Source organism: Molothrus ater, chromosome 16 (genome assembly GCF_012460135.2).
Source record: "Molothrus ater isolate BHLD 08-10-18 breed brown headed cowbird chromosome 16, BPBGC_Mater_1.1, whole genome shotgun sequence".
NCBI lineage: Eukaryota > Metazoa > Chordata > Aves > Passeriformes > Icteridae > Molothrus > Molothrus ater.
The window spans coordinates 4,171,377-4,198,571 of NC_050493.2; the positions used below are offsets into that span (position 1 = coordinate 4,171,377).

The 27,195-nt window shown below is 43.2% G+C and overlaps 1 protein-coding gene across 1 annotated transcript in view; it reads left to right on the top strand.

Moving 5' to 3' along the window:
• Nucleotides 1-26,928, top strand: part of CARD11 (caspase recruitment domain family member 11) — a 103,491-nt gene extending 76,563 nt beyond the window's left edge. The window contains 24 exon segments of the mRNA XM_036392572.2: nucleotides 2,962-3,174; nucleotides 3,752-3,889; nucleotides 4,530-4,855; nucleotides 5,591-5,770; nucleotides 7,340-7,492; nucleotides 7,586-7,711; nucleotides 8,199-8,396; nucleotides 9,224-9,403; nucleotides 10,438-10,492; nucleotides 11,710-11,819; nucleotides 12,972-13,075; nucleotides 15,983-16,035; nucleotides 16,584-16,716; nucleotides 17,179-17,380; nucleotides 17,819-17,945; nucleotides 19,028-19,268; nucleotides 19,677-19,773; nucleotides 20,804-20,899; nucleotides 21,812-21,944; nucleotides 22,454-22,539; nucleotides 22,541-22,634; nucleotides 23,789-23,913; nucleotides 24,756-24,871; nucleotides 25,432-26,928. Coding sequence (XP_036248465.1) covers nucleotides 2,962-3,174; nucleotides 3,752-3,889; nucleotides 4,530-4,855; nucleotides 5,591-5,770; nucleotides 7,340-7,492; nucleotides 7,586-7,711; nucleotides 8,199-8,396; nucleotides 9,224-9,403; nucleotides 10,438-10,492; nucleotides 11,710-11,819; nucleotides 12,972-13,075; nucleotides 15,983-16,035; nucleotides 16,584-16,716; nucleotides 17,179-17,380; nucleotides 17,819-17,945; nucleotides 19,028-19,268; nucleotides 19,677-19,773; nucleotides 20,804-20,899; nucleotides 21,812-21,944; nucleotides 22,454-22,539; nucleotides 22,541-22,634; nucleotides 23,789-23,913; nucleotides 24,756-24,871; nucleotides 25,432-25,636 — 3,491 coding nt within the window. The 3' untranslated portion in view covers nucleotides 25,637-26,928.
• Nucleotides 26,929-27,195: the final 267 nt, after the last annotated feature.

The window sequence follows — 27,195 nt, forward strand, 5'->3', positions numbered from 1 at the left end:
TGTCATTTTTAATTTTATAAGTGAAAACAACTTTTCTGCAATATCATCATAGGGAGGAAGGACAGAAGCAGGGAGCAAGGGATATAAAATGCCTAGAAAATGCATGTACTGCAAAAAAACTTCTAAAATTAAAGCCTGTAATACAAGACCTTTATTAGTGTCCCACTGAGCTTCAGTTGTTACATCTGGGTTTTTGACCAGCACACCAAAATTTCAACCAATGGCAAGCATTTTGTTTCCTATTCAACACTATATTAAATACTAAATCAAATAATTATTTGCTCAGTAGGAGGGGTTCTGCACTAATATCAGCTGATCATTGCTATTTCCTCTGGAACAGCTCCATGGGGGTTGTGCTCTCAGAGCAGCCTGGCCAAAGCCTCAAACAAAGGCAAGGAAGGCCCCAAGCTCCAGGGAGGGGAGGAGTGAGCCCTGGGACACATCCCTGGGAGCTGATGGCAGCACAGGCTGCTAGCACAGAGCTTAGCTGGGATTCTGCAGGGCTTTTCCAAGGTGGAATTCCAAAGAAGGAAGCAAAAGACAGAGTCTGACATTCCTACATGAAGGACCACTCCACTAAATGTCATTTCTCAGGGCTTGCACCTTATAATAATAGACTGTGTTTAGCAGGAGCTTGCTACCAGAAACCTTTTAAAATTCTTAGCCACACATCCAATATACTTATTACTTTCCCATTAAACATTATGTCCCCAAAATAACAGTATGGATGTATTATGCCCATACACAAGGGACTATTTGATAAAGATTTTTTTTAATGTCAGGTAAAAAAAAAAAAGAGTGTTCATGTTGAGAATTACGCTGATGAGTGAACTCTTCTTTGAATCATTTAGTGGAGAAATCCCTTACTAATGTCCTGAGGGAACTGCTGACAGTGTGCAATAATTTCTGGTTCAGCGCAGCAGATTACAAGATATCTTGCATTTTATGAAATTGAGGCAAGTGCTTCTTTTGCACTCTGAGATCCATCCCCGAGCTCCCCGGTACGCTCCCAGAAATTAAAGGGCCTGTGACTTTCCTTTTTGCAGCTGCAGTGGATGCTGTGGCTGTGAGCTGGCTGAGGCTCTGTGTGACCTTCTGCTTCACTGCCTTCTACTCCCCAAAGTCCAGCTTCTCCAATTATGTAGCGTTTGTTAAATTCACCTTTGAAGTGAAATACAGTTACTTCCAGAATAGTGGTGGAGACTAAGGTTCATGAGAATGTGTGAGGACTTCAGATGAATCTCTTTCACCTTTAGCATTCCTCCCACTACAAGCTGCTTTGTAAAGATTTTTCTCTGTTGTTTTACCTTTATTGTGCTCGTTGCTTCAGTGTCATTTTTACCACACATAAATACTGGCATTCATGAGAATTTCACCCAACCAGTGTGAAGTTCATAAGATCAGGGAGACTTTTCCCCTACCTACAGCCTTGACTCATGATTCTGCATCCCATTGAACTGCCCTGGTCTTCCTGGCCCTCTGGGGACTGCTGTCTCCCCCAGAATATGTAATCCCCATGCAAGCATCAAAGCAAAGGTGGAATAAGGGGCTCCAGGATGTGAAACTGCAAAGAAAAGAACTCTGCTGGAGTACAGGAGAAGAACAAAGCCTCTGCCAATACTCCCTTAACTTGTCCATACAATGAAAAACCATCCAAATTTTTCTCATAGAGATATTGAAACCCTGACTGGGATTTTTGACAAATTGGGAAAGCTTTTAAAAGCATCAAGCAGAGAGCATGCATTGTTTTTGTAGGAATATTCTGTATTTCATTATGTGAGAACACTGACGAACACATTATTTAGCAGATTAGCACTTTTGGCTTTAGTTTTCAAAATGAGGAATTAATACCCCTTGGCTATGCAGTTCATGAGCTGTTTTTGCTCAGGGATTCTCAGTGTAACACAGGCTGTTCCCCAGCTCCTAAAGCTGGAAGCTGAGAAAGACAGCATGCTGCTTTTGAGGTCTTTAGTTACTGATTACCAGCAAAGCCTCATAAAGCAGGCCTGTTGTCTCATATGATCCAAGAACTGCATATTCTTCTTCCACCAGGGTCTCTGAACTTGAAATAAAAATTTATGTTCCACGTGCCACCTGGATCACAAGGTCCTATGTAAGCTAGAATGCAAAAATAGTACTAGTTGAAAGCTTAATATTTGTCACAAAATAAAGAAGGAAAGATTTTTTTTTAATAAAGTTTCTTTCATTTTAACTTCAGTACAAGTTTTCTTGCCTCACTGTAGCCTGCCATGTAACCTTCTCTAATGAGCTGGGTGCAAATTAGGAGCTGGCAGGAAATTGCTTCACAAGCACTCAGAAACCATGTGATGACATTTGCATGAGTCAAGAACATTTCCAGACTGCAGTGACACAGTGCTGTTACCTGCCCCCTCCTGCAGGGAAAGGCAAGGTCTGAGCTCCCAGGTACCTGCACTCACAGAGCCCTCAGTGCCTCCACAGCCAGCTGCAGACACCGACCTGCCTTAACTATTGCTGTGTGCAGCCACTTACAGGTGCTGGCTCATCACATCTGTGCAGGTTCACATCAGTACAGCTTGCAGGAGCAAAGGAGGTGAGGATGAAAGCCTTCATTGCCTGCAGCCAGTATTTGTCTTTGCTCTGAGCCCTGCAGGTTCACTCCCTTCTTGCCCTTTGCCATTGCCTCTCTGGAGCAGAGGCGTCCTCTGACTTGTAAAGAGTTCGGTGGGGTTGGCTGAGTGCAGATTCATCACTGCAGAGCAAGGAGCAGTAGTTCACAGGCTCAAGATAGCACTTCTGGGAACTGTCATTTCCCAGGTGAGCTGTGGACAGGCTGCACTTCAAACAGCCTCAATATTGGGCAAATTCAGCATTAGTCAGAAGTGGTTCTGAGCTCATCCCTTATGACATGGAAACACAAAAAGTACTGGAATTGTAGCTGTCCTGCTTGGAGTTCATTTGCCACTTGTGTCCCTTGTTCAGGAGCAGAGCCAGAGATGGATGACTGCCTGGAGACCCTGAAAGATGAGGAGGAGGCTTTGTGGGAGAACGTGGAGTGCAACCGGCACATGCTGAGCCGCTACATCAACCCAGCCAAACTGACCCCCTACTTACGGCAGTGCAAAGTCATCGACGAGCAGGATGAGGATGAGGTGCTCAACTCACTCATGCTGCCCTCCAAAATTAACAGAGCAGGTAATTATCTGGTCAGTGGCTCCATCTGCATCTCTCTCTGAATAGCTTTGCTCTACTAAGTCTGGAGAGAGCCTGAATCAAGTTGTGGATTATCAGATAGAAACTCTTTTATCTTATTTACAGGAGGTTTAAAGTACAGGGGGATTCTGCTGCTATTTTAATAACAGAGACTCCTTCCAGTGCTGTGCAGACTGGAGTTCGTGGGGTTCAAATTCTCATCAAAGCCTTGGCACATATTTCAGTTAACACAAGCAGCAGTCAGTGCCATTCCAGGAGTAGCTTTTCAGCTGTCTTGCAGTACTTTGTGATTTGTCACTGGAAGATCTGCCATCCCTGCCTGGTAAAGGCTGCACTGAAAAACTTGTCCTTTGAAATTTCTGTTCCAGAAACCAATTTGCCCACACCCCCTCAGAATAACGATCAGCACAAACATACAGAATTGCTGGCATTACTTTATGGGTTCAGCTGGATTTTGCACAGCTCGTTGCTGTGATGAACCTTAGGAACATCAGGGATGTAATATTTGCTCGTGCTGCTCGTGAGGCTGATGTGTCACCTCTCTGCTGTCTGTACCCAGGCCGACTGCTGGACATCCTCCACACCAAGGGCCAGAGGGGCTACGTGGTGTTCCTAGAGAGCCTGGAGTTTTACTACCCTGAACTCTACAAACTGGTGACAGGGAAAGAGCCTACACGAAGATTTTCCACTATTGTTGGTGAGTAGAATCAATCACAAAGGACTCTGTTGAAGTAAGGACTCTCTGGAAGACTGGCTTGGTTTTTTTCAGGCAAGAAGTGGAAATAAAAGCTAATCTTGGTGTAGAATGCTTTTCAGTCCCATTCAAAGCAAAATGTGGTAGGTAATGTATAAAGCAAAGGGACATCCCAGCTGTCTGGATGAAGCTGAAGGGCTTCAAGTGGAATGATAGACATTACCAGAATTCTCAAGAGAAGCTATATTGGAACAGTGGACTAAATTACAATGATAACTTACACATGTGCAGCACATTTGAAGTATTCAGATTAATTGTACTTGCACAGATTCATTGTACAAAGGTTGTGCTATTTCCACAGGCTCAGCTGAAACAAGACAAATGTTTCAGGCTTCATCTTCTATCCAGACAAGCTGTATGTGTGTATACTGAGATACTGATACCAGTGTTCTGTGTAATATTTGTTCTGTTCCCTGCTAGACATACAGATGTGTGTGAATTTTTGTAAACTCTGTACCTCTGTACATATTCTGGACCTTTTGTTTCTTACTTACTTCTGCTGATCCTACATATTACCTTATTAATAAAGTAACTTAAATAAGGTACTTTACCAGGCATTGATAAGCTGTTCAAACATTTTCAGTGGAGGAGGGACATGAAGGCCTTACCCATTTCCTAATGAATGAGATCATCAAGCTCCAGCAGCAGGTGAAGGCAAAAGACGTGCAGCGCTGTGAGCTCCTGGCCAAGTCCCGCCAGCTGGAGGATGAGAGAAAGCAGCTAAAGCTGAACAAGATAGAGCTGCTGACCTTCCAGGAGAGATACAACAAGATGAAGGAGGAGAGGAATAACTACAATGATGAGCTGGTCAAGGTGAAAGATGAGAACTACAACCTGGCCATGAGATATGCCCAGCTGAGTGACGAGAAGAGCATGGCTGTGATAAGGAGCCGGGACCTGCAGCTGGAGGTGAGACAAATGCTCTGGGCAGCAATGGAGGGTGCCAGTGGCATCTGGGAAAATCAGACCTTCTCTGACAGCAGAAAGATGTGGAGCTCTCATTTACTTTGCTTATCCAGGTGATTGAAGGCATCACTGTACAGAAATGCCAACTGCAGTGAGGTGTATTAATGGCAGATAATGAATTAACAGAATAGAATGCAAATAAAAATAAAATGTAAAACATAACTGCTTGCTAAAAACTTAATTTTAGCTTTTTTAGCCTCAGTAATATCTTGGCACAGTTATCCAGCAGCACTGCAGCTGTGGGGGATTTATTCAGAAAGATAATCCTGAATTTTCTTCTGTTTTTCCTGATCCAAATAGTCCATGATAGTTAGGTCCAAATAGATCCAAAAAGCGCAATGTGTGGTCAACCTTTTACGTGTTCATTCTGTTTCACATCTCTTTATTTATTGGAGGATTGAGAATATGCCACCTTTTTTTTAGCCCAGGTATTCTAAAATTTCACAACCAGCCCATATGAGCTGTAGCTGGCAAGTAGCAGGTTTGTACTTGAGACTTCAGCAGTTCAGTTGCGGACATTCAGCACCCAATTATCAATCTCTTGTTAGCATTCACAGTTTAAGCTATTTTGCCCTGTATGTTTTCCACCTGGAAGTGAGAGTTTTTTCAGAGCACTAAATGTCAGAGCTAGGGAGGATTCCCTTCCTCTCCTTTTCTCCTTTTCTCTGCTCCCTCTAGATTGACCAGCTGAAGCATCGCTTGAACAAGGTGGAAGAGGAGTGCAAGCTGGAGAGGAACCAGTCCTTGAAGCTGAAAAATGATATTGAAAACCGACCCAAAAAGGAACAAGTTCTGGAGCTGGAGCGGGAAAATGAGATGATGAAGACTAAAATCCAGGAGTTACAGTCCATCATTCAGGTATAAAAGCAGATTGCTGCCTTTAAAATCCAAACTCACACATTCTCCAGTTACAGTGCAGGAGGTGTTGGCTGAAACCTCTGCCTGCAAAGCTGCAACCAGCAGAAGTGCAAAGTTTGGACAGACAGAAGGCTGCTTGTACAGCTCCCAGCTGCCTGGAGTGCTCCCTGTGCAGACACATGCATGAGGAGGAGTTCTACAAAAATAGTCCTCTAAAAAAATCAAGTGTACACGAGAAATTGGCTCTTCCAAGAGTGCAGTGTTTAATTGCTGAACATTGTACCAGCCTGTCACTACAAATCTGTGTTAAACAGCCAGCACAGAAATTCCTGACAGTGGCTCTGGGTACCCTGTGTTAGGCTGTTGACATATCTTTGACAAAAGGTTTTAATGAAGCAGAGGATGATAAAGGTTTCTGTACTTGAGTGGTCACTAAGCACCAGGGTGTCCTGCAGAACCCTGCTGTAACCTGCACAGGGAGCTTCACCAACCTCTGTTTGGCAGGTAGGGAAAACAGTTGATGTGCAGCACATTCAGGACCCCTCTGTGAACAACTTAGCCAAATATTGGGATATATGTGAGATTACTTAGCACTTTGTTAGAAAAGGCTTGTGGCATTTTAAACTATCAGTAGAAGGCCTTTCAGAAATGTCTGTAGCCTCTGGCAGTGTCTAACAATTCTTAGTTCTAACACAAATCCAATTCAAAGGTTGAAAAAGAATGTAGAATAGAAGATCCTGAGAGGTCTGGTTCATGTAGGTCTCTTATATTAATTGAAATGGTCTTACAGCACTTAAAGGAACAGAGAAATAGCTAAAAATAGGATTTAAATTCTCCTAAGTGAAAGTATAAATAAACTCGAACCAGTTTGGTTTAGAAATGCTTAGGTATGCTTAGAAATACTGGGTAACATAAATGTCCCTGAAATCTCCAACTCAGTCTAGATATTTCAAAAACAAATATGCATATTCCTTGCTAGCATTTTATGCTTTTTCCTCTTCCATTTATGGTTAATTTTGGATGGCAATTATGTGTTGGAACCTGCTTTGGTAATCTTGTTCATTTTTAATCTACAAGAAATTATATTCCTGGATGGTGTAGAAAATGAAGCAGTGGTACAAGGTACTCCAGGCATGTTTAATATTCTCTGAGCACAGCCCTGCAAAGGCTGTGCATGCCTTAAAAATTCTCCTGAATATTTTCTTAGGCCCTGCTCTTTGGAAAAGGGTGATTTTTGTGCTCAGTGAGAGCTGATTAATAGAAAAGGGTTTTGAATGCAGGGCTTGGAGTGAAGAATTGTGGCTGCATCCAAACTGGATCAAATTATAGCCAGTACAATAGACCAGTAAAACAGTTCCCTCATCAGACTATTCTGACAGCAAGACAGATTTTATTCATCTTTTCTGACACTGCTTTAAAGTATGAACAAATGTCCATCTTTTCTCCTTTCCCATTGCAGCACCTTGTTCATTTGCTATTCCTCTTGCTTGTTACTGTCTCTGATACTTCTCTCCCTGCAAAACTACTTTCTGTTTCCCTGGCCTGGCTCTAAAAAATGTCTTTCCTCAGGCTGACAAGAGGGGTTTGCCAGATTCAGACAAAGCCATTTTGGATATTCTGGAACACGACCGTAAGGAGGCACTGGAGGATCGCCATGAGCTGGTCAACAAGATCTTCAATCTCCAAGAGGAGATTCGTCATGTGGAGGACTTGAGAGACAAGGTGAGGAATGGAAGAGTAGAGAGATGGACTATCTCAGGCTGATGCCCAAAATGCCTCTGAGAGCAGTGGTGGCTAACAGTTTGTCATTTCCAGTATCTTGAGGAGAAAGAAGATTTGGAGTTAAAGTGCTCAACACTAGGAAAAGACTGTGAGATGTACAAGCACCGCATGAACACTGTGATGATACAGCTGGAAGAGGTGGAAAAGGAGCGGGACCAGGTATCTCACAGTTAAAGTGGGGAATATCAGTAGCAAAGTGTCTATCTGCTCTGTGTCACTTTGGGGAATTGTAGGTAATTGGGCCCAAAATACCATTATAAAATAAGCAGTTAAAAGAATTACTTGTTGGGATTTGCATTATGGTAATTAAACACAGGGTAATATTGGGTTGTTTCCACAGTGTAGCATCTGGCAGGCAGGACCAGGATCTTAACAACAGCTCCTGCAAGGCTTTACATCAGTGTCAAGTCACCCCATTTGCACTCTGGGACATTTTCCCACCAACCCAGAGGGAGCTGTAAATGAACCACCCTCATCATCATAATTTTTAATGGTGCTACTGTGGCACATGCTGGTCCTGATTGCTGTGTTAATGGGTGACTGGGTACCACTTCTGAAGTCCCCGTTGCCAGCACCTCCCAAACAAAAGCAGCAGGAGGAGGATGTGCTGCCCAGGTGCCAAGGAGGTTTCGTGCCCCTGCTGCAGGCGTTCCGCTCGCGCGACGAGGCTCAGACGCAGTACTCACACTGCCTCATTGAGAAGGACAAGTACAGGAAGCAGATCCGGGAGCTGGAGGAGAGGAACGACGAGCTGCGGATCGAGGTGGTGCGCAAGGAAGCGTGCATCGTCAACCTGGAGTGCAAACTGCGGCGCCTCTCCAAGGACAGCAACTTCCTCGACCAGGTACAGCCGGGCAACACAGACAGCATCTCTTTTGTTCACAGAATTCACGGAACGACCAGGCTGGGAGGCACCTTGAAGATCATTGAGGCCAACCCATGCCCTAACACCTCAACTAAACCCTGGCCCAGTGCCACATCCAGTCTTTTCTTAAACACACCTAGGGATGGTGACTCCGCCACCTCCCCAGGCAGACCATTCCAGAACTTTATCATCCCTTGTGTAAAAAACTTTTTCCTAATATCCAACCCTTGCTGCAGCTTGAAACTATGTCCTCTGGTTCTGTCAGTTGCTGCCTGGTGAAAGAGACCCCACCTGACTATAAGCACCTTTCAGGAAGTTGTAGAGAGTGATAAGGAAGAGACTTGTTAAGGTGCTTTTACAAACATTTTGGTCTGGAAGGGAGAGAGGACTTTTCTAATTCTTTCCATGAATTAACTGAAAAAAGTAGTCTACTAAATGTCAGTGTTGTGAATTCTTTGTTATAGTGTTTTTCAAGTTGTCTGTTATGTACATGGCTTCCCAAAGGTTGCTGGTCCACAGCTTGACTTTAAATGGAAGGGGGAAAATGCAGAAAAACAATGATTTTCTACACTGGGGTAGAAACTACAAATATTTTTAGGAACATGAATGAAAAAAAATTCAGTCTGTGAACAGAAATCCTCCCCAAATCTCAGCCCAAATTACTGATTGGGTCTGGACCCACATTCTCTGTGAGCTCCTGGAGCACTGGAGTTGCAATAGGTTCAATTAGATTACTCTAAAGGAAGATTATGAGTTTGTTGTACCAAACTGGTCTCAGAAACAAAGTGTTCCCTTGTGATCTTTAGAGTTTGCCACGGAATCTCCCCATCACCGTTATCTCCCAGGCCTTTGGGAGTTCTGGCCCAAAAGCCAATGGTCAGGAAGCTGATGACTCCTCCACTTCTGAGGACTCTCCAGAAGACAACAAATTCTTCTTGCCTGATCAAGTCCGTCTCAAGAGAAGAGTGAACCTAAAGGGGATCCAGGTGGGTCTGAATCTGAGGCTGGAATAACACAGAGCAGGGGACTTTGAGAATTATCAGACATAACACACGTTGTGGCTGTGCCTCTGAAACTTCTGTAAAGATAAGAATAGATCTGTGTATGATAGTGAGCTGTGCGTGATAGTTTTTGCCCTGTGGTGATTTGCATCTTGAGGAGCAGATCTAATCTGGCTTCATAGACTGTTTTCTGTCCCTTCTCCCCATTTTCTGTTTTCTTCTTGCTTCTGCTGTTCATTCACATTCTTGGAGCATTGTCAATAAATTGATTCTTTGCCTCCTTAACATTAGTGGGGAAAAAAAATGACATAATGCCTGAGGTCTAACACACACTGAAGGTGAAAAACAAAGTGGTGGTGGAAAAGCTCTCAGCAGCTGGAAGGAAAAATAGAAAGAAATGGACACAATCTAGAGCAAAATTAACTATCTAATTTAGAATTAAATTATGGCAATTTCCTCACCCCTAACAGGAAGGGGGCAGCATGAGTTAGGTTCATGCTTTCTCCCTTCACATGGCTATTATCTGATGCTGGATTCATGATCTTTAAAAAATCCCACAAAAATCTAACATTTGGGCTTTTGAGGTTCTCTTCCCTTTCATCTGCACTTGAATTGTCCCTGCCCTTCATAACCTTTCTGAGCTCTGACTGTCGTTATGAATTGTGGCAATAGAGCTGTATTTTTCACGTTGCACACTCCAAAAGGATGCCTGTTGTATTAACAGCTGCCTGAAACCAGTCCCAAGGCACCCACTTCACCTTTTGTCTCTTTTTTTCTTCAGCAGAATCTGGAAATTGCAATGCATTTGGGCCAGGAATTCAAAAGTAGCCAGGTTGCTCACACTCCATCACTGCTGTTGTATTTAGATACCTAAATTTCTTCTAAATTTTGGGTCCTGTTGTTTAAAGGAGGGCAAGTATATTACAACATAACAGTGAAAAAAGGTGGTGAAAATATCTGGTTTACAGTGTGTGGTAAATATTCTGCATTTGTGCTGATTTTTGTCCTCTTTCTTTTAGATAAGTCCAAGAGCTAAATCTCCTGTCAGCATGAACAAAACATCAGAGTTTCAAGGTCAGAAAGAGCACCCATGTCCTTATTTCTTTTCCATTGCTTTGTCTCTTTCACTCAATCTCTTTAAGTTGTTTAAACAAATATGCCAACCAGGGAAATTCTTAACTAAGTCCAAGTCAGTAAAAAAACCAAAACAGTTTCTCTCACAGTTACAAATGTAATGATTAAAAGTGGTCGAGTTCTAATTCATTGTCCTCTCCATCCAAAGGTACCTCCCCAGGCACACAATGTGTATCCCATAGCTTACCTAAATTTTCTGTTTACTCAGTTCTCTATTTAGTTTACAAAAGTTGTAAAGTCATTTGTGAAACATCTGTACTAAAAATCATTATACCATTCTCCTTTTGCTGTTGGAAAAATCATTCAAGCTGAAAAGGCCCTAATCTAGTGATTGTCTAATGAGTTCCTTTGTCCTTCAGCAAAAGGGAATTAATTTTAAATCTAAAGCATTGCAAAGGCTGGGAGTGGGGGATTGACCCATGCCCCAGCCAGCTGCCAAGTTACCAAATTTGTTGCTGTACACTCATGTTTGAGCTACTCCTAATTCCTCTTGTTTGTGTAACACTACCCCTGAAACACCAAACCCCATCAGAGGCAGCACTTCCAGTAGTTGTGTGAGGCCCTGTTGGATAAAATATCCTGGGGAACAGAGCTCCTGCCCCAAGGAATTCCATGTTAAACAGCAGCTTTGCTGTCAGGCAGTGTGCAGCATTGGTACCAATCAGAGGTGCTGAGGAAGGGAAGGAGCCCACATTCACTCTGTGTTACCTGGGACTGCTGAGGCATCTCAGGCTCCTTGGTCCTTGTTGTAGATTCTTTGTTGTAACAAAGTGTAATTCAACGAGCCAACCTTGCAAATTGCCAGATTCAGGTGCTTTAATTAAAACATAAATTCATGAAACCATCCTTCTTTAATTTGTCAAATAGCATCCACAGATCTACTAAAAACACCCAGGACAGAGCTGAGAGACAAAGTGGGCAGGAGTGTGTGCAGAGGGTGGGAATTTCTGTGCTTTGCTGGGAACTATTGGGCAATGGGAGCCAGAGCTGTAGGGCAGGGGTGTGTCCAGGGCCCCTGTGCAGTACAAGACCAACTGAAATGGAAAGAGAACGTAAGTGCAGTGGCACATCTGTGAAGGGCTCTGCACTGGAAGTGCTCTGACATGCTTCTCTCTGTGTGTTTTCTCTGTGTGCTTCCCTTGTCCCCATGAGAGCAGCAGCCAGAGCACAGGATGAAGATGGGGCCGAGGGCAGCACTGGCCGCACGGAGACGAGCTCCTCTGTGTCCATCAGCAACTCCATCAGCAGCTGTGAAGTCACCAAGATTGTAAGGATGCCCCTTGCCTGCCTAGAGCCATCTCTCCTAATGTGGTTCAGAGCTTGCACAATTCAATATTGGCCCTTCCCCAGCATCCCAGCTGCGATCCCATTCAATGCCCTTGTCAGAAGCTCCCTTAATCCTGCATTTTGTAAGAACTATGTTATTAGCCTTTCCCAAAATCACAGAATTGGTTTATGTTTATTTAAAGATATTTCAGAGGTATTTATGACCTCTTGCTGTCTCCTTATGCCATTTAACATTTAACTGTTAGAAGAAAGAGATTTCCTTTAAAAGCTGCTTTGTAACTTATCTGAGAAAATTTTAAGGGTTTTTGAGTTCTATAATACTTTTCCTGTCTATAAGTAACAGCGAGTGAGGAAAGGGGTGCAGATCACAGTTGGAAATTTCTGCATACCATAGTCAAAGCATTTCTTCCCTGCTTGCTGTATCCCCATAATCTTCCAAGGTAGATATTCCATTATACATATGTGAGCACTGACACAGCAGGACAGGCAGATAGAGAGAGTGCTCTTGCAGAGTGTTAATAACAAAGAACAAAACATCTTTCTAGAACACCGTGAAAAATGCTGCCCCCAGGAAATTAAAATTACACTCAAGAATAGCCAGAAAAGAACTTGCTGCCGCTCATAATAAGCTTAGCTAGGTTAGGAATATTTTTTGGAATATCTGCTGGATGTTTAGATGACTTATACTGTTTTCCCTCTAGTGCAATTCAGGGTTTCCAGTGCGCTGGAAGATTAATTATTTAATATATAGAGATCTGTATTTTTCTTCCTCATTCCAACTATATATATATTTATACAAGTACACATACTGCTTTTCATCCCCCTCCTCCTATGTCAGATGTGCCACACACAGAAGAAAAGTTACAATGGCTCAGTAAATCAGGCAGTTGTGTGGTCACAGGAGAAGGTGCAGTGCCAGCACACAAGCTGTGCATTGTGCTAAAATCTGGGATAAATAAGTTCTCTTGGATTCTGCACAGCTAGAATCAACTTCTCTTCTTTTTCTGTGTGTGCTTCTCAGAGCAGAGTACAGCCAATGCAGAGCACCCTTGCTAACTCTGCTGTGAGTCAGAAGTGAGAGCACATTTCAGCCAGATAACCTTTCTGACACCTTTTGGTTTCTCATTCTCAGCAAACCCTGCGGAATCGCAACGACAGCATCATGTCCACCACCCCCGAGCCTCCCGGCAACGACTCCATCATGCGGCGCTGCAAGGAGGACGCCCCTCACTGCAGGTGGGGACACCTGCCCTGAGCCTGCTGCCACAGGGACCGGGGACAAGGGGCTCTAGAGCTCCTCTAGGAGTTGGAGAGCCTCTACAGAATGCACAGAATTCACGGAATCACTGGGTTGGAAGAGGCCTTAAAGATCATCAAGTCTAACCCATGCCCTAACATCTCAGCTAAACCATGTCACTGAGTGCCACATGCAGTCTTTTTTTAAACACATCCAGGGATGTGTTTAAAACCACCTCCCTGGGCAGGCCATTCCAGAACTTTATCACCCTTTCTGTAAAAGCTATTTTCTAATATGCAACCTATCTTTCCCTTGGCACAGCTTGAGACTGTGTCCTCTGGTTCTGTCTGTAAGGCATAGGATTAACCTAAACTTCTCAAGGCTCAGCCCTTCATTCCACATTTTGTCCAAAGTATTCAGGAATGTCTGAAGTTAGTCTGGGATGAATGACACAGTGACAGCACTGCAGCATGAGTGTAATGGAGAGAAACACAAACAGGACTAGAATACCTCAGCACTATTGGAGAGAGTGCTCTCCCTACCTTTGGGGAGCTGATCCAGCTTCAGTTTTTGCCCCTCAGCTCCCTGCTGGCCTCATGTCCCTGTTCCTTCCCCTTCTCTCAAAGCCCCCCCTTCTCTCTGTAAGCTGCAGAAGTAGAGCAGAGCTGCTTGCAGGTCTGTGAGGGGGAGAAGCGGAGGAGGGAGCTGGTTCTTGTGAGTCTCAGGCTTTGTCTCTCAGCAGAGAAGGGAGGGGAGAGAGGCTTTGCCCTTGGCTTCACCTTCTGCTGCAGCTTCCACTTTTGCCAGGTCAGGGCCCCTGGAGTTCCCCTGGCAGTGAAATCACATCAGCTGCTGAGTGGGAAGTTGGTGGCAGGAAGGAAAGAGACCTCTCCAGCCTCACAGTTCCCTAAAGGGCACTGACCCCTTTTCTAAAAGGGTTTTTGCAATGTGATACTCAGACATGCTGTGCTGGTGTGGTGTCAATAGCATCAGTGTCTGCATCAGAAATAGCAGGAGGCACAAATACATTCCCTAAAGGTAGCAAGCAAAAGGAGAAAAGAACAGAGCAGACCAATTAAGAAGAAAGCAATATATGTGGAGGGTTTAGATCTTTATTAGATCTGGTTTTAATATCTAATCTTTATTAAAACTTTATTCAGATTTTTATGTTTTTCAAAACAATCTAATCTCAGGCAGACTGCCACTTCTGCCTCTCTCTCTGGACAGCTTCACAAGCTTTCCACTGAGAGCATCTTCAGCTGGTTCTCCCACATAATTTTCTAGGCTGCTGAGGATTTAAGCAGTGTTTATTTTAGTCTCCCTTAGCTTCTCCTTCAATGTCCTCCAAGGCCCTTTTTAAAGTGTGTTGTAACAACTCAAGATGCAGAAAAGGGGTTTTTATTAATGATTTGAATGTTTTGTGCTTCAGGTGCTTGAGAAGCCTTTGGCATGCCTGGACTTTTCAATATTTGCAGTGTATTACAGAACACAGTGGAGATTACATGGAGATTATTCATCTTGTGGACTTATTTCACTGTAACTCTCACTGTAGTCTGTTCTGTGTGTTAAGGCACTGGAAGACTGAGTTGTACTGAAATCTGAATTTTTCCCTCATATTAGATATTCTTTATGTGGAAAGAACAGTTATCCTGGAACAAGGTTTGAATGGGGACTTGCTTTGTTGAGCTGATAATCACTAAAGTCAAGTATCTCAAGAGCCTGCCCAAAAGTTCAGTGTAGTTTATAACTTTATAATTAGCATGATAAATTTTTGGAACTTATTTGTGAATATAATCCAGAATAATTGCTGTTTGCAAGCCAAGTTGCAGGTTTCACAGTTCATCTCTTCTTAATTTGTGTGGAAAAAAAAAAGGTGAGATCATCATTTAATGTAGGAAAAGGTACATTATTTCCCTGCTTATGCATGGAGTAAAAATAGCTGATCCTCTGCAGCCTGGCTGCAAAAATTCACCCTTCAGCTGAAGCCAAATATGAGAAATATCAGCTCCACAGGAGACCTACAAATCATTTTGAATGGGAAAAACAACAAGCTGTTATTTAAACAGCTTTGCAACCAAAGGACATGCTTTAATGAAGTCCTTCTAGTGAAGCTGTCAGATCACTCACTTGGCTGGACAGCCCCAATACCCCTGTAAGAGCAAAATTTTAGTGAACTTAGAGTGGCTTTAAGGCAGCCAACCCAGTCACCTTTGCAGGAATGGCAGTGTCACTGGGAGCTGGGCTGGGACCAGAGCTGTGGCAGTTCCTGTGCAGAAGCCTGGAGCACTTTGCCATTCTGTACTGCAGGTACCTGAGTAGCTATGAGAGCTACCCTGAAACTGCTATAAAATGCTTCAAGTACTTTAAATCAAGCAGATAAATTATTCCTCTTCTGCTGCACCTCAGTAACTTCCCTTACATTCACTCTGTCCATCAGTGAACTTCTGGCTTTTTGCTAAGTTGTAGAAAACCCTCATGGTGCAGTGCATGCACAGCAGGCATGGTGCAGCCCTTTATCTCTGTGCTGAACCAAGGGTGGTGTGAGTCACACACCAGACCAGCCAGCAGCTTCCTGTTGTCCTCAGCAAAATCTTCATTCCCTCACTGCTGTTGGCAGTTCTTCCTTCTGAACTGTCTTGCTGTTTCACATGTTTCCCATGCTGGCTGACACATGTTGTCTCCTGCCCTTTTCTGTATCTTCCCTGAACCCTCAAGGATGTTACTTGCTTATTTTTTTGCAGCTGCACCATTGCCTAATGCAACACCTCCAACATCTCCCTTTTGGACAGAAGAAGTTCCTCTTTCAGAATTTAATGAAATCTACTGAAGCTGGAAATCTGCTGAAAGCTTGAAAGTGTTCAGCTTTCTCTCTCTTCCATTATCTCATGCTTTGTTTTTAATTCCAGTCTGGTTGAAGAGGACAATGACAGCTTTGGATGTGATGCTTTGGAGATGGATGGTAAGCAAGAGGATATCATGTATAATTGAAATATGAGCTAATATGTGATCTGCTCCCCAGCTACAGAGACTGTCAGATAACCAGCCCTGCTCTAAGTAAATGGGACACACAGCCTGTGAGTAATTCAAGGAAACAAAAGGTGAGCCAGTGGTGAGAAGGGGAAAGCAGTCATTCCTGAAGAGCTAAGAGGGAAAAGGGTTAGTTTTGTTACCACAGGGTGGTAAAACACTGGAACAGGGTTGTCCAGAGAGTTTTAGCCAAACTCTTCATCCTTGGAGATATCAAAACCCAGCTGGACAAAGTCCTGAGCAATCTTCTTGAGCTGAGCCTGCATTGACCTTTGACTAGACAGTCTCCAGAGGTCCCTTCCCACTTTCTGTTCTATGAGAGTGGCATTCCTTGTGCCATGTCCTGTGGATGTGAATCACATCTCTGCATGAGGAATTTCCTACTTCAGCTTTGGCTGGGATCAATTAAAATTAATTTTCCCCTTTTCCATCTTTGTCACTTTATCTAGGACTCATTATCATTCTTGTTTCTTTTTCCAGATGACAGTCATGACAGGCATTCACATGGAGCTCCTTCAGTGCACTCTTCCTCTTCTTCTCATCAGTCAGAAGGCCTGGATGCCTATGAGCTCGAGCATGTCAACTCCATATTTAGAAAGTTCTCTCTGGAAAGGTATTTGAGATTCCAGTTTACTTACCTTAGAGACTGAGAGGAAAGGGTGCTGTGGTAGAAACTCTCTATTTATTTATTAGTTGCTGAAGTTATAACAGCAGGAGTGATTATGGTGGCAGCAGTATAACGTTATCTTGGAGCCCTTTCATGTTCTGTAAACCCATGAAGGTCAGCCTGAAAATTCAAAAACTTCAAGGCAGACAAAATGTTCTAAAGGCTTCTATTTCTCCTTGTGATCTTGCTATCTTGCTGCAAAGCTTGCTGACTGGAGAACTGTTATACACTGAATTTTCAGAGATGCTCTTCTCCAGAACTTTTGCAGTAACAAGGAGATTTTCTTTTAGAGTCCTTAGATCCTAGTGTTTGATAACGCTAGAAGTTTATTTGCATATCTCTCATTTCTCATGCATCCATTTAACTCAGAGTGAGATAACCATTTGTCCCTTCCTCTCCTGGACACAGACCCTTCCGTCCCTCTGTCACGTCCGTGGGCCGCATCAGGAGCTCGTGTCACACGGTCCAGCGCGTGACGCTCAACGGGGACAGCCTCAACTCAGAGATCACCCTGCTGGGGGGCAATGACAAAGGCAGCTTCGTCAGCTCTGTCAAGACAGGCTCCCTGGCAGAGAAAGCTGGCCTTCGGGAGGGACACCAGATCCTCCTGGTGAGCATGACATTGTCACCAAGCAGCCTGGGGGTCTGCCCGCCCACCTATGCTGTCCCTGGCATCCCATGAGCACAAGTTCAACAATGCTTCTGCCAAGTTTCTCTTTACTTCGTTTTCCCTCCATTGCCAGTGTTCCCAAACCATTTCCCTGTTCAAATGCCTCCAAGGGGGGAAAAACAACCCCCACAATTTATATTCCTGCACTTCCTTCTACTCCCAGGGAAGCCTGGGATTGTGCAAGTGCTGCAGCTCTGTTGACTGCTAGCATTCCTAATTTAAGAGAAAAACAATTATATAATTAGAACATAATCTATATTCTGGTAACAAAGTGTCTGCATTGTTTAATAAGAAAAAGATCATGGCACTTTAAAAAAAAAGTTTAATTGACTCAGAGATTGAACTTGCACTGAAGAGTAATATTTCTTTCATATCTAGTTGGAGGGCTGCATTAAAGGGGAAAATCAAAGTGTTCCTTTGGATACCTGCACAAAGGAAGAAGTTCACTGGACAATTCAGAGGTGCAGTGGTCCAGTAACACTCCAGTATAAATCAAATCATGAAGGTAAGAACAAAAGTATTTCTTATCTCAAGTAGTCCCAGGGCTTTTATAGCAACTTGTCTGGAAGAGAGTGACAGGACCAGCATATCCTTTGTATTGGGATAAATCTGGAGCATGCCACTGGTGTTAATTACAGCTCCTCTGTGGAACTGCTTCAGCTTTTAGCCTGCTGTCTGAGAAAAAACAACAACATGTGCTTGTCAACAGGAGTCTGAAAAATTTACATGGTGGCCAATAGCAACATGACTCATGAAACACACTCAAGCTTATTTTTATGTAGTTTTCTGCAATACGATGCAGTGAGCTGAGTGATCTTTATCCAGCTGGTCGATTTAGCATTTACCTGATGGAGTTGCCCTGTTTATTACCTTTGTGCCTTTATCTTATCTTTAACAGCTGGAGTTCATGTGTGGCGAATAGAATTTGATTTTAGTGTTCAAGTTCTATAATGATAATTTCAGGTTATGGATCAAAAATTATATTCCAAAATCCATTCTTTACTGGTGTGTATAAATGGGCATTCATGTTTTTTATGCTGGTTAGAGAATTTCAGCTGCATAGATCATGCAGGAAGTGATGCCTTTGATTTTCTTTGATGTTTTCAATTCTAGGAAAGACTATTGCAATTTTTTGAGCATCACTTAACTGCAGATAAAGCATGTTATAGATTCTGGGAGTGCCAATTAGAGCTGATAATAAGGAGAATAGCTTGTCATTAAAATTGGTGGCAGAACTCACACGGTACTTAGAGGGCAGAGCTATAGCTGTGTCTGTGTCTTTGCTGAGAAGTTCTTTGTTCCACGGGTCATGTGGGGAGTACTGAGAATGGAGTTACCTAAAAGTAGCATTATAATGAGAATATTCCCACAGAGCTGCCAGCAGCAGCATGGGCTGTCCCTGAGCCAGTGCCCCATCAGTGTCTCTGAGGTGCAGGCCCATGATCTTGCTGGAACTCCTGCAAGCAGCACTCTGGAAGTACAAACCTCTCAGAGGAACCTCAGGAGTTTGTGCTGTGGCTTCTCCCAGAGGGAATGCAGCAGCAGCAGAGTGGAGCTCCTGCCTCACCCCTTCCCTCCCTGCTGCAGGGTACCGCAAGCTGCTGTCAGAGCTGGAGGAGGGGCTCATCACCTCGGGGGACTCATTCCACATCCGCCTCAACCTGAACATCTCCAGCCAGCTGGACTGCTGCTCCCTGTCCGTGAAATGTGACGAGATTGTCCACATTCTGGACACCATGTACCAGGGCAGGTGTGAGTGGCTGTGTGCCAGGGTGGATCCCTTCACTGACAGGGACCTGGAGATGGGGACCATTCCCAGCTACAGCAGGTGAGAGTGATACTGAGTGACCATTACTGAGAGCAGGCATCTAGAAACAGGGAGCTTAATTACTGCTGTAAGGAAAGAGGTGTCTGTGTCTTAAATTTTGAGATAAAATTTTGATGTTAAACTGTAGTATGAGCTATAAAACTTAAGAAGGGAGATTCCAGATGTTACCTGAAAAAATGAAGTGAGTCCCTCAAAAAGTATCATGCGCAAATATTCCATGGATATTCTCTAGTCCTTGACTGAACTGCAGTTCTTCATATTGTTTTGTTCCTGCCTTTACTGCAGGGTTCAGTCAGTCCTCACTGCTATTTCTATTTCATCTTTACTGTAGGCACAGACCAGTTGCAATCCAGCTTGTGAGTGGTTTCAAAAATATCTTGATATGTGTGATTTCATCCTTTCTTTCAGAGCCCAGCAACTCCTTCTGGTGAAGCTGCAGCGGTTGATGCACAGAGGAAGCAAAGATGAGACAGAAAACTCCTACAACACCCTTCGGGCCCTGCGGGTAAGTATCTGCCAACAAAGTCCTTTTAACACCTCATACTCCCCTGCTATTGGTTTTTCATTTTTCATTTTTCATCATCATTTTACAGAAATTCCTGTTTACACTCTCTGTAGGTTTTGATTGTGTCAGGCTGTGGGCACCTTCAGTTTGCTTTAAATAATATTGTCCCTGGGAATAAACCCAGCTCTGGCTCACTCTTATCCCTTCCAGCTAGGAGGGACTACACTTTAAAAGTCCAAACTCTGTTCTGTGTGTTGGTCACCCTTTTCATGCTTCCATACCTGTAAACATTTAATGCATCTTCATGTACACATGAGGAATAAGCTGTGTCCTTGCAGTTAATAATCAGAATTATTTCTCTCCTATTGTGAATAAGCCTCTAAACTATAGAGTCTGTTGTCCCACTTTAGAAAGACCTGTCTCTTCCAGCCTGGATACTGTGGAGAGAATTGGGATTGTCAGGCCTTCACACTCAACAGCCCTTCAAATTTCCCCTTTTCCATCACTAAAAGCATTTTTAGACCCTAAAATTCCATTTTTACATAATTAAAACTGCCTCCTGGTGTGTTAGTTACCATATGTTATTTTTAGAGTCTGGGAGACATTCATGCTTCTAAGTTTTACAGACACAGGTAGACAGTGCTTGTGCTTGATTTCAGTCAAGGTTGAGTGTCACACATTCCTTCTGTGCTCACGGCCCCACTGATCAAAGGGACAGAGATCACTGGCAGAGGTGCTTGTGAAAGCAAAAGCCCTTTCTTGGTGCAGAAATTATCTCTTTCTTAGGCGTGGAGAGCAGTCTGTGAACAAAGGAATGTGAAGAGCAGTGAAAAAGCAGTGCTTGTCAGCACAGGCTGTGCTATGCCCGCTGTTTGTTTAGAATATTGTGTTTGGGATAGGTAGCAATCACTATCCCTTTTATTGGAAATAGAAAATATCTGGTTTGGCTTCTTTTGTTTCTCAAATGTTATGATTAAAAAATACAAAAAAGAGAAGGGGTGAGAAGATCTTGTGTGTTATTTTTTACTAGAATACATTGCAGCCAGAGGAGCCTGCCCTGCAAAGCGACCCCAAAACCAGCCCTCGCCTGTCCAGAGCAAGCTTTCTTTTGGGCCAGATTTTACAGGTAATAAAGTTCAAATCCTCAGTGCAATGTCTGAAATAGTGGATCTGAACGGTAGATATTCTCAGGCTATCCTAATTCACCCAGAAATCCCAGCTCAGGTCTAGAGGTTGTATTGGAATTTATTCCTATCAAAAAGAGATTTAAGGATGGGTTTTCTGTTGTGATGTGGGGTGTTTGTTTTCAAGATCATGGCTTCCATTACGGATGTGCCTTAAGGAATCCCACATATCTGCCATCAGAGGCTGAAATGTGCTTTGTACCATAAGGACAAATCCAATGGGCTGGATCAAATCTCCAAGTCTCTGAGATAGGGCTCGATCAGCAAATAGTCCTTTAATTGTGGGCCAGTGACTCTGAGCATGACAGAGACTGTGTGGGTGAAAGATAAAGCCTTGTGAAGGAAGGTGACTGGGAAAGGTTAGCAAATACACAGGAGGAGGAGTCAATGTTTGGATAGAGGAATAGACACATGGATGAGGAAGGAAAGCACGAAGCCTATTTCTCATGTAAAATGACTGTAAAAAGATGCCATTTGGGAGTTTTTAAGTCTCTCTGGAAGAGCAAAGAAGAGGCAGTTTGGGTATAGCCTGTGATACATTTGTGCATATACTCTGGGTATGATGTACACATCAGTGCTTGTACTGATGATAGCAGGGAGCTCTGTGAAGGGAAAACATGCCTCTTAAGAGCAGAGAACAAAACAACAAATCCCAGAAGGGATTAACACAGGCTCTGAAACAGATCTATGATATTTAAAGAGTCTTAGAATTCAGTCCACAGATCCATGGAGTCCTGTCTTTGATAGACACAAGTGATTCAGATCTCGCAGGTAACGAGCTGATGAATACATGGGAGGGTAAATAATGCAAAAAGTGAGGCTCAAATCTCTCTTTTTTTTGTTCACCTTTTTAGTTTGTCAGTAGGTCTGAGAACAAATACAAAAGAATGAACAGCAATGAGCGGGTCCGCATTGTCACAGGCTGGCCCTCGGGCCTGGCACTGAGCTCATCGGAAGGGAAGAAGCAGCTGCCTGATAAACTGGAAGGTAAAAATCTAAAAGAGCCTTTAAACACATAGCACTGCCACAAAGGCCTACATAAATATCTACAGAACCTCATGGCTGTGAAATGTATCACAGGCCTTGCATTTGTGGTCCACTCTGCAAAAGTTCAACAACTGTGACCAAAACTGATTTTGCTAAAAGAGCTTGGGGCAGCTTTAGGACACTGAAATGTCCTGTTTGGCTGGCACTTCTTCCTAGGTGCTTTCTTGCCTTTTGCTCCAAAACATTTAACTTGGAGTAAGTCAAGCTAACAAGCAGAGAGTCTCCAAGCAAAATGTTGTGTGGAAGAGGTTAAGAAATAATCTCTTGAAAGCAAAAGGCAGTTGAATTATTTAGTATTAGATTGGACATCATAGTGCTGTGAGTACAGTAAAGACAACCCCAGTAAAAGGGAAGAAGGATTGTGTCATTTCTCATGTGTGTCTCCTTTTTTTTTCTCCAAATATTGATGGAGAGGAACCCAGAGGATAAATGTCTTGTTCTTTGCTCAGATTTGGATTCAGAGAGTGAACTGGACAAGAAGCTCAGTCTGATCCCTTATAGCTTGGTGAGACCCATCCACTGCGAGCGCAGGCGCCCCTGTGCTCTTCACCCCCACCATGCTGGCCAAGCCCTTGGTGCAGAAGCTTCTCAACTCTGGGGGTGCCCTGGAATTCAACATATGCAAGCCAGGTAATGGGATAAGAGAGAGCCATGACTGTCAGCTCTCAGTGTTGGAAATATGAACATATATATGCGTGCACACGTAGGGGAATGCACATGTGAGAGTTGCTTGAGGTACTTTGAGTCACATCAGAGTGATGTGTAGCTGTAAATCCTGCTTTTTGAGACTATCTGGGATATTTGAATGTTTTTGAGACAGCCAGTACACATGGTTATGAGATTCTGTGTCTATAAATATTATCCATGTGTATGCTGTGTGGTTGCTAGGCTGCTCCTCAGAGACTGAAATGCTGTGAGTGCTCTTTCTGTTTGCATACTGTTTGCATACTGCATATCTAGGCAATGTGAAATTTTGATTAATTTGTTTCTAGTATTTGCTATTATGAGGAATATCTTCCCTAGAGCAACTTTAGGTTTCTGTCTCATCCAAGCTGTGAAGATTGTGCATTTGATCTACTGGAAAGACTGATTTTCTTCCATGCTAAGTATTTACTATTAAAGCAGTTCGCAGTGCCGCGATGGCTGCAGGGCAGGATTGTATACAACCCAGCATTAAACAGAGCTGACGTTTCATTTTTACACTAATATTGAATACTCACAGCATAGTATGCAGCCTTACAGTCATCCAGACAGAGAAACTGAGAAGTTAAGTATTATAATAAATATCCCCTGTCTTGCAACATAAAACAAAAGCTTTGATGTAGAGCTGCAATTCACAAGGGGGCCAGTATCACACATTGCAACCTAAGCCAAATTTTTTGGAAACTTTAAACACAAATGTTGGAACACTAAATCCTTATTTTAGGATCCTCTGCTGAAGAGACCACCTTTTTTTAGCACTTCTCAGCATCCTCCATCCCTGGACTGCTACTATATAACATTAGGTGCTAGAATTGTATTTACTGTTTTAATTTAATGCCTTCATAGTGTTGTAGTAATTGCCCAAGGACTCATTGGTGCAGGATATAGCTGAGATGCTCAGCTGTGATCAGATTAGGCTTTAATTGAATTCAATGGAAGAAATGAGGCAGCTGTTAAGACAATTCATTGCTCATCCTCCTTCCCTGAACATCCTTAGATCCCATGTGAAGTACTACTGGATACTTTCCTACGTGTTCTGCTGCTGTAAATTTGATTCTGTCCCCATCCACATCTCTTCCTAGATATTGTAACAAAGGAAGAGTTCTTAAGGAAGCAAAGGACAGAGACTGTCATCTTCAGCAGAGAAAAGAATCTGAACACATATGAATGTATTGTACCTGCCAACATCGAGGCTGTTGCTGCCAAGGTGCTCACAGTGCTCTGTGTCCCTTCTCTGGGCTCTCTGGGAACCTCTCTGCAATGTCCTGCATATCAGACTGGCCAATTTACAGTTGCACATTCTCTCTCCTGCCCTCTTTCAGTCTCAGATTTTTATTTATTCCCCCAAATGGCTTTTATTTGTGCTCTTACTTTTCCTTTTCTTTCCCATCCTCAGCCATATCCTTTTATGTTCTCCCTCATTCCCTGTGATGACCCACATTGATGCAGCTAAATATCCTTTCATTTTCTGTGCTCCATCCTTTATTCATTTCCTTTTCATATCATAAGTATATATGAATACACGAGAGAGTAAGAGATACAAGGACCTAGACAAAGGAAAGAGAAGCCTGAAACCCAGACATAAGGGTATACAGAACAAAGATAACAATGCCCAAGACAGAGATCTGATGTCAAGTAGAGTAGATTTGATGCACAGCATGGAAAAAAAGGAGAATTAAAGTGATGTTTTTTTTGTCTCACAAGTAGTTGCAGTAGATGTTCTTTCTGAACAAAAAGCAAGTCTGTGTGTTTGGGTCTATATGTAAAACTGGTATTTTATCATACTTTTCATCTTTAGAGCATTCCATTTCCATTTTAAACCTTTTTAAACCTGTTTAAACCTGTTAAGCTCAGCTGTTATTTGACTGACTAGTTTTAAACCTGTAGGAGGAGCTGGACTTTAAATGTATATTTGATTAAAAGGTTTTCAATCAGTACAATGGTAAATAGAGAGCCCTCCAAATCACCCCATAAGGGATAGATATCATTATCTTGAGATTCCACAGCAGTGAATTTTCCTTTGTGACACTGCTATGACTTTGTTTTTAGAACAAGCATTGTCTCCTGGAAGCTGGAATAAGCTGCACGAAGGATTTAATCAAAGCCAAGATATATCCTATTGTTCTCTTTATAAGAGTCTCAGAGAAAAACATCAAGAGGTTCAGGTAACATGTCAAACCTTTTGCATATTTGATGTTCTATCTTACTCAGTGAATAATTCTTGAGTCCAATAATGTTCTCACTGAGAGAAATAAAGACCCTCATCCCTCTCCATCTGGTACTTCTATGTGCACTATTTCCTCCCGTGACTCCTCCCTGAAATCTTACAACTGGAGAAAGCAGGAATTCCTGAAATCTGGCACTCTTTCACTGTCACTGGTGGCAATGAGCATTGTGGGAGGATGAGACCGAGGAAAATGGGGTTTTCTCCATGCTCAGCACTCCCACAGCATTTCTTAAGGTAATGCAAGCTGGAAGAGGAGAGCTCGTAAACACTTGCACTCTCCCTCCATTCAATCCTCTGAAATTGTTTCCCCATAGCAAATATTTCTCCTTGGGGGCAGCATGGAGGTAAGGGGATGGTAGACCTGCAGTAGCTGCATCCTTCACTGCCTTTATTGCTTGTAAGTAGTTAGGAGAAAATAAATTCTTGATGGGACAGCTGAGACTACAGGATTAACTTAAAATCCAAGACATTTATTTTTGGTCTGCTCATTTGATACAGGAAACTGCTGCCAAAGCCAGAGACTGAGGATGAGTTTTTACGGATGTGCCGCCTGAAGGAGAAGGAGCTGGAAGCACTGCCCTGCCTTTATGCCTCTGTGGAGGCAGAGACTTGGAGCAGCATTGAGGATCTTATCCGGACAATAAAGGACAGGATCGGGGAAGAGCAGCGGAAAACCGTCTGGGTGGATGAGGATCAGCTATGAAAGCCCTCAGGAACATGGAGCTCTTTGGTGAGGGCTCCTCAGAATCCTCTGGTTAGGTGCCCAGAGCTCACTCCTGTTTCACCCTTGCTGCTGGGGCACTCCCTGCTGGCAGGATGCATGTCTGGAACAGGACTGGAGCTGTGTTGAAGAGCCAGAGTCTCAGATGCTGGCCCCCAGGCTGTGGGGCCACCACCACAATTTCTGATCCACTGGCATTTCTTAAGGGACAGCACCTGTTTAACACATGAGGACAAAGATCTTGAGAGGGAGCTTGGGGTAATTTATTTTGTTCAAAATATGGATCTTTTTGGTCTCATTCAAAATTTCTGATGAGAACAAATAAGTGGAATCTGAAAGGGATAAAGCATGGGGATTGGGGTGCAGGATGTGGAATTGAGATGTGCCCCACACACCCCTGAGGTGAGATTCTGAACATACCCAGCTGAGGAAGCTGAAGGCTGGTTGGGAGCAACAGCAACACAACTGCTGATGGCCAGAGCAACTCTGTAGCCCTGGTTCTCCACAGCCATTTTCACCCATTTTAATCAAAAGAGAAGAAAATAGCTATTCCTCCGGGCATTAACTAAAATGAAAATTTTCTCTTTCTTTTGAAACCCCAGTTTTATTTAACAGTTTTGCAGGTTTCCTTTGTAGTCCTGGCGCTTACAGGAAAACAGACTTTACTGTCCCAGTGGCACATCAGATCTTTCCACATCTGCCAACATTTCATTTAGTTTATCCCTGCCTCTGCATTGTATTCATTTGTACACCTCTCAGTTTTGAACATTTTTTTACTCATGGAAAATACCACGGTGCTTTCTTCAGACAACAGATTTCTGTGTTTCTTCACTGAAATATTTCTCTACAACATCGTTGCCTACCAACATGCCCACTCTCAACAGGAGGGACTATTCTTAGAAGAAGAAAAGGAGGATATCATAAGCCAGTAATTGCTGTGGACCACTCAGTCCTTGACCTGTGTGCCACGAGCAACAGCGAGGAGCCCGGCAGGCACCACACTGAGCTGTGGCCAAGTGGGATTATGCTTCCAGAAGTGTGTGTAGGGCTGAGGAGACCATGTCCCATTTTCAAAAGCACTTAAGTCCTCAAGCAGTTTAAGTTCCACTGCTCATGAGTGTGACTTATACTCCTAAATCTCTTCAGTCTTTGAAATCTTTCCTCCATTAGATGCTGTACTGAGATTGCCAAATTGATCCAATAAAACTGACCCGATAATAATGACTAGCGCAATTGCTGATCTGAAATGCAATAAAAATTGACCTACAGATGAAGAGTGGTCCATCCCATTGTCCTTAGATCCTTCATTCCTTGCCATATCCCTCCCTTTTAAGATGCATTTAATAAAAAAATTTCCTTTCCTTCTGCATTCATCCTCAGTCCCCCATCTCGGTGCTGTGGGCTGATGTGCAGTAGCAGGCAATAAAAAATCAATCGGAATCTAAACAGAACATCTGGCCTGGTTGCCTTCACTAGATTAGCTGCTCCCTTGTCTTTGCAAGAAACTTCTGCTGTGGGTGTCTCTCAGGTAGACTGGGTCA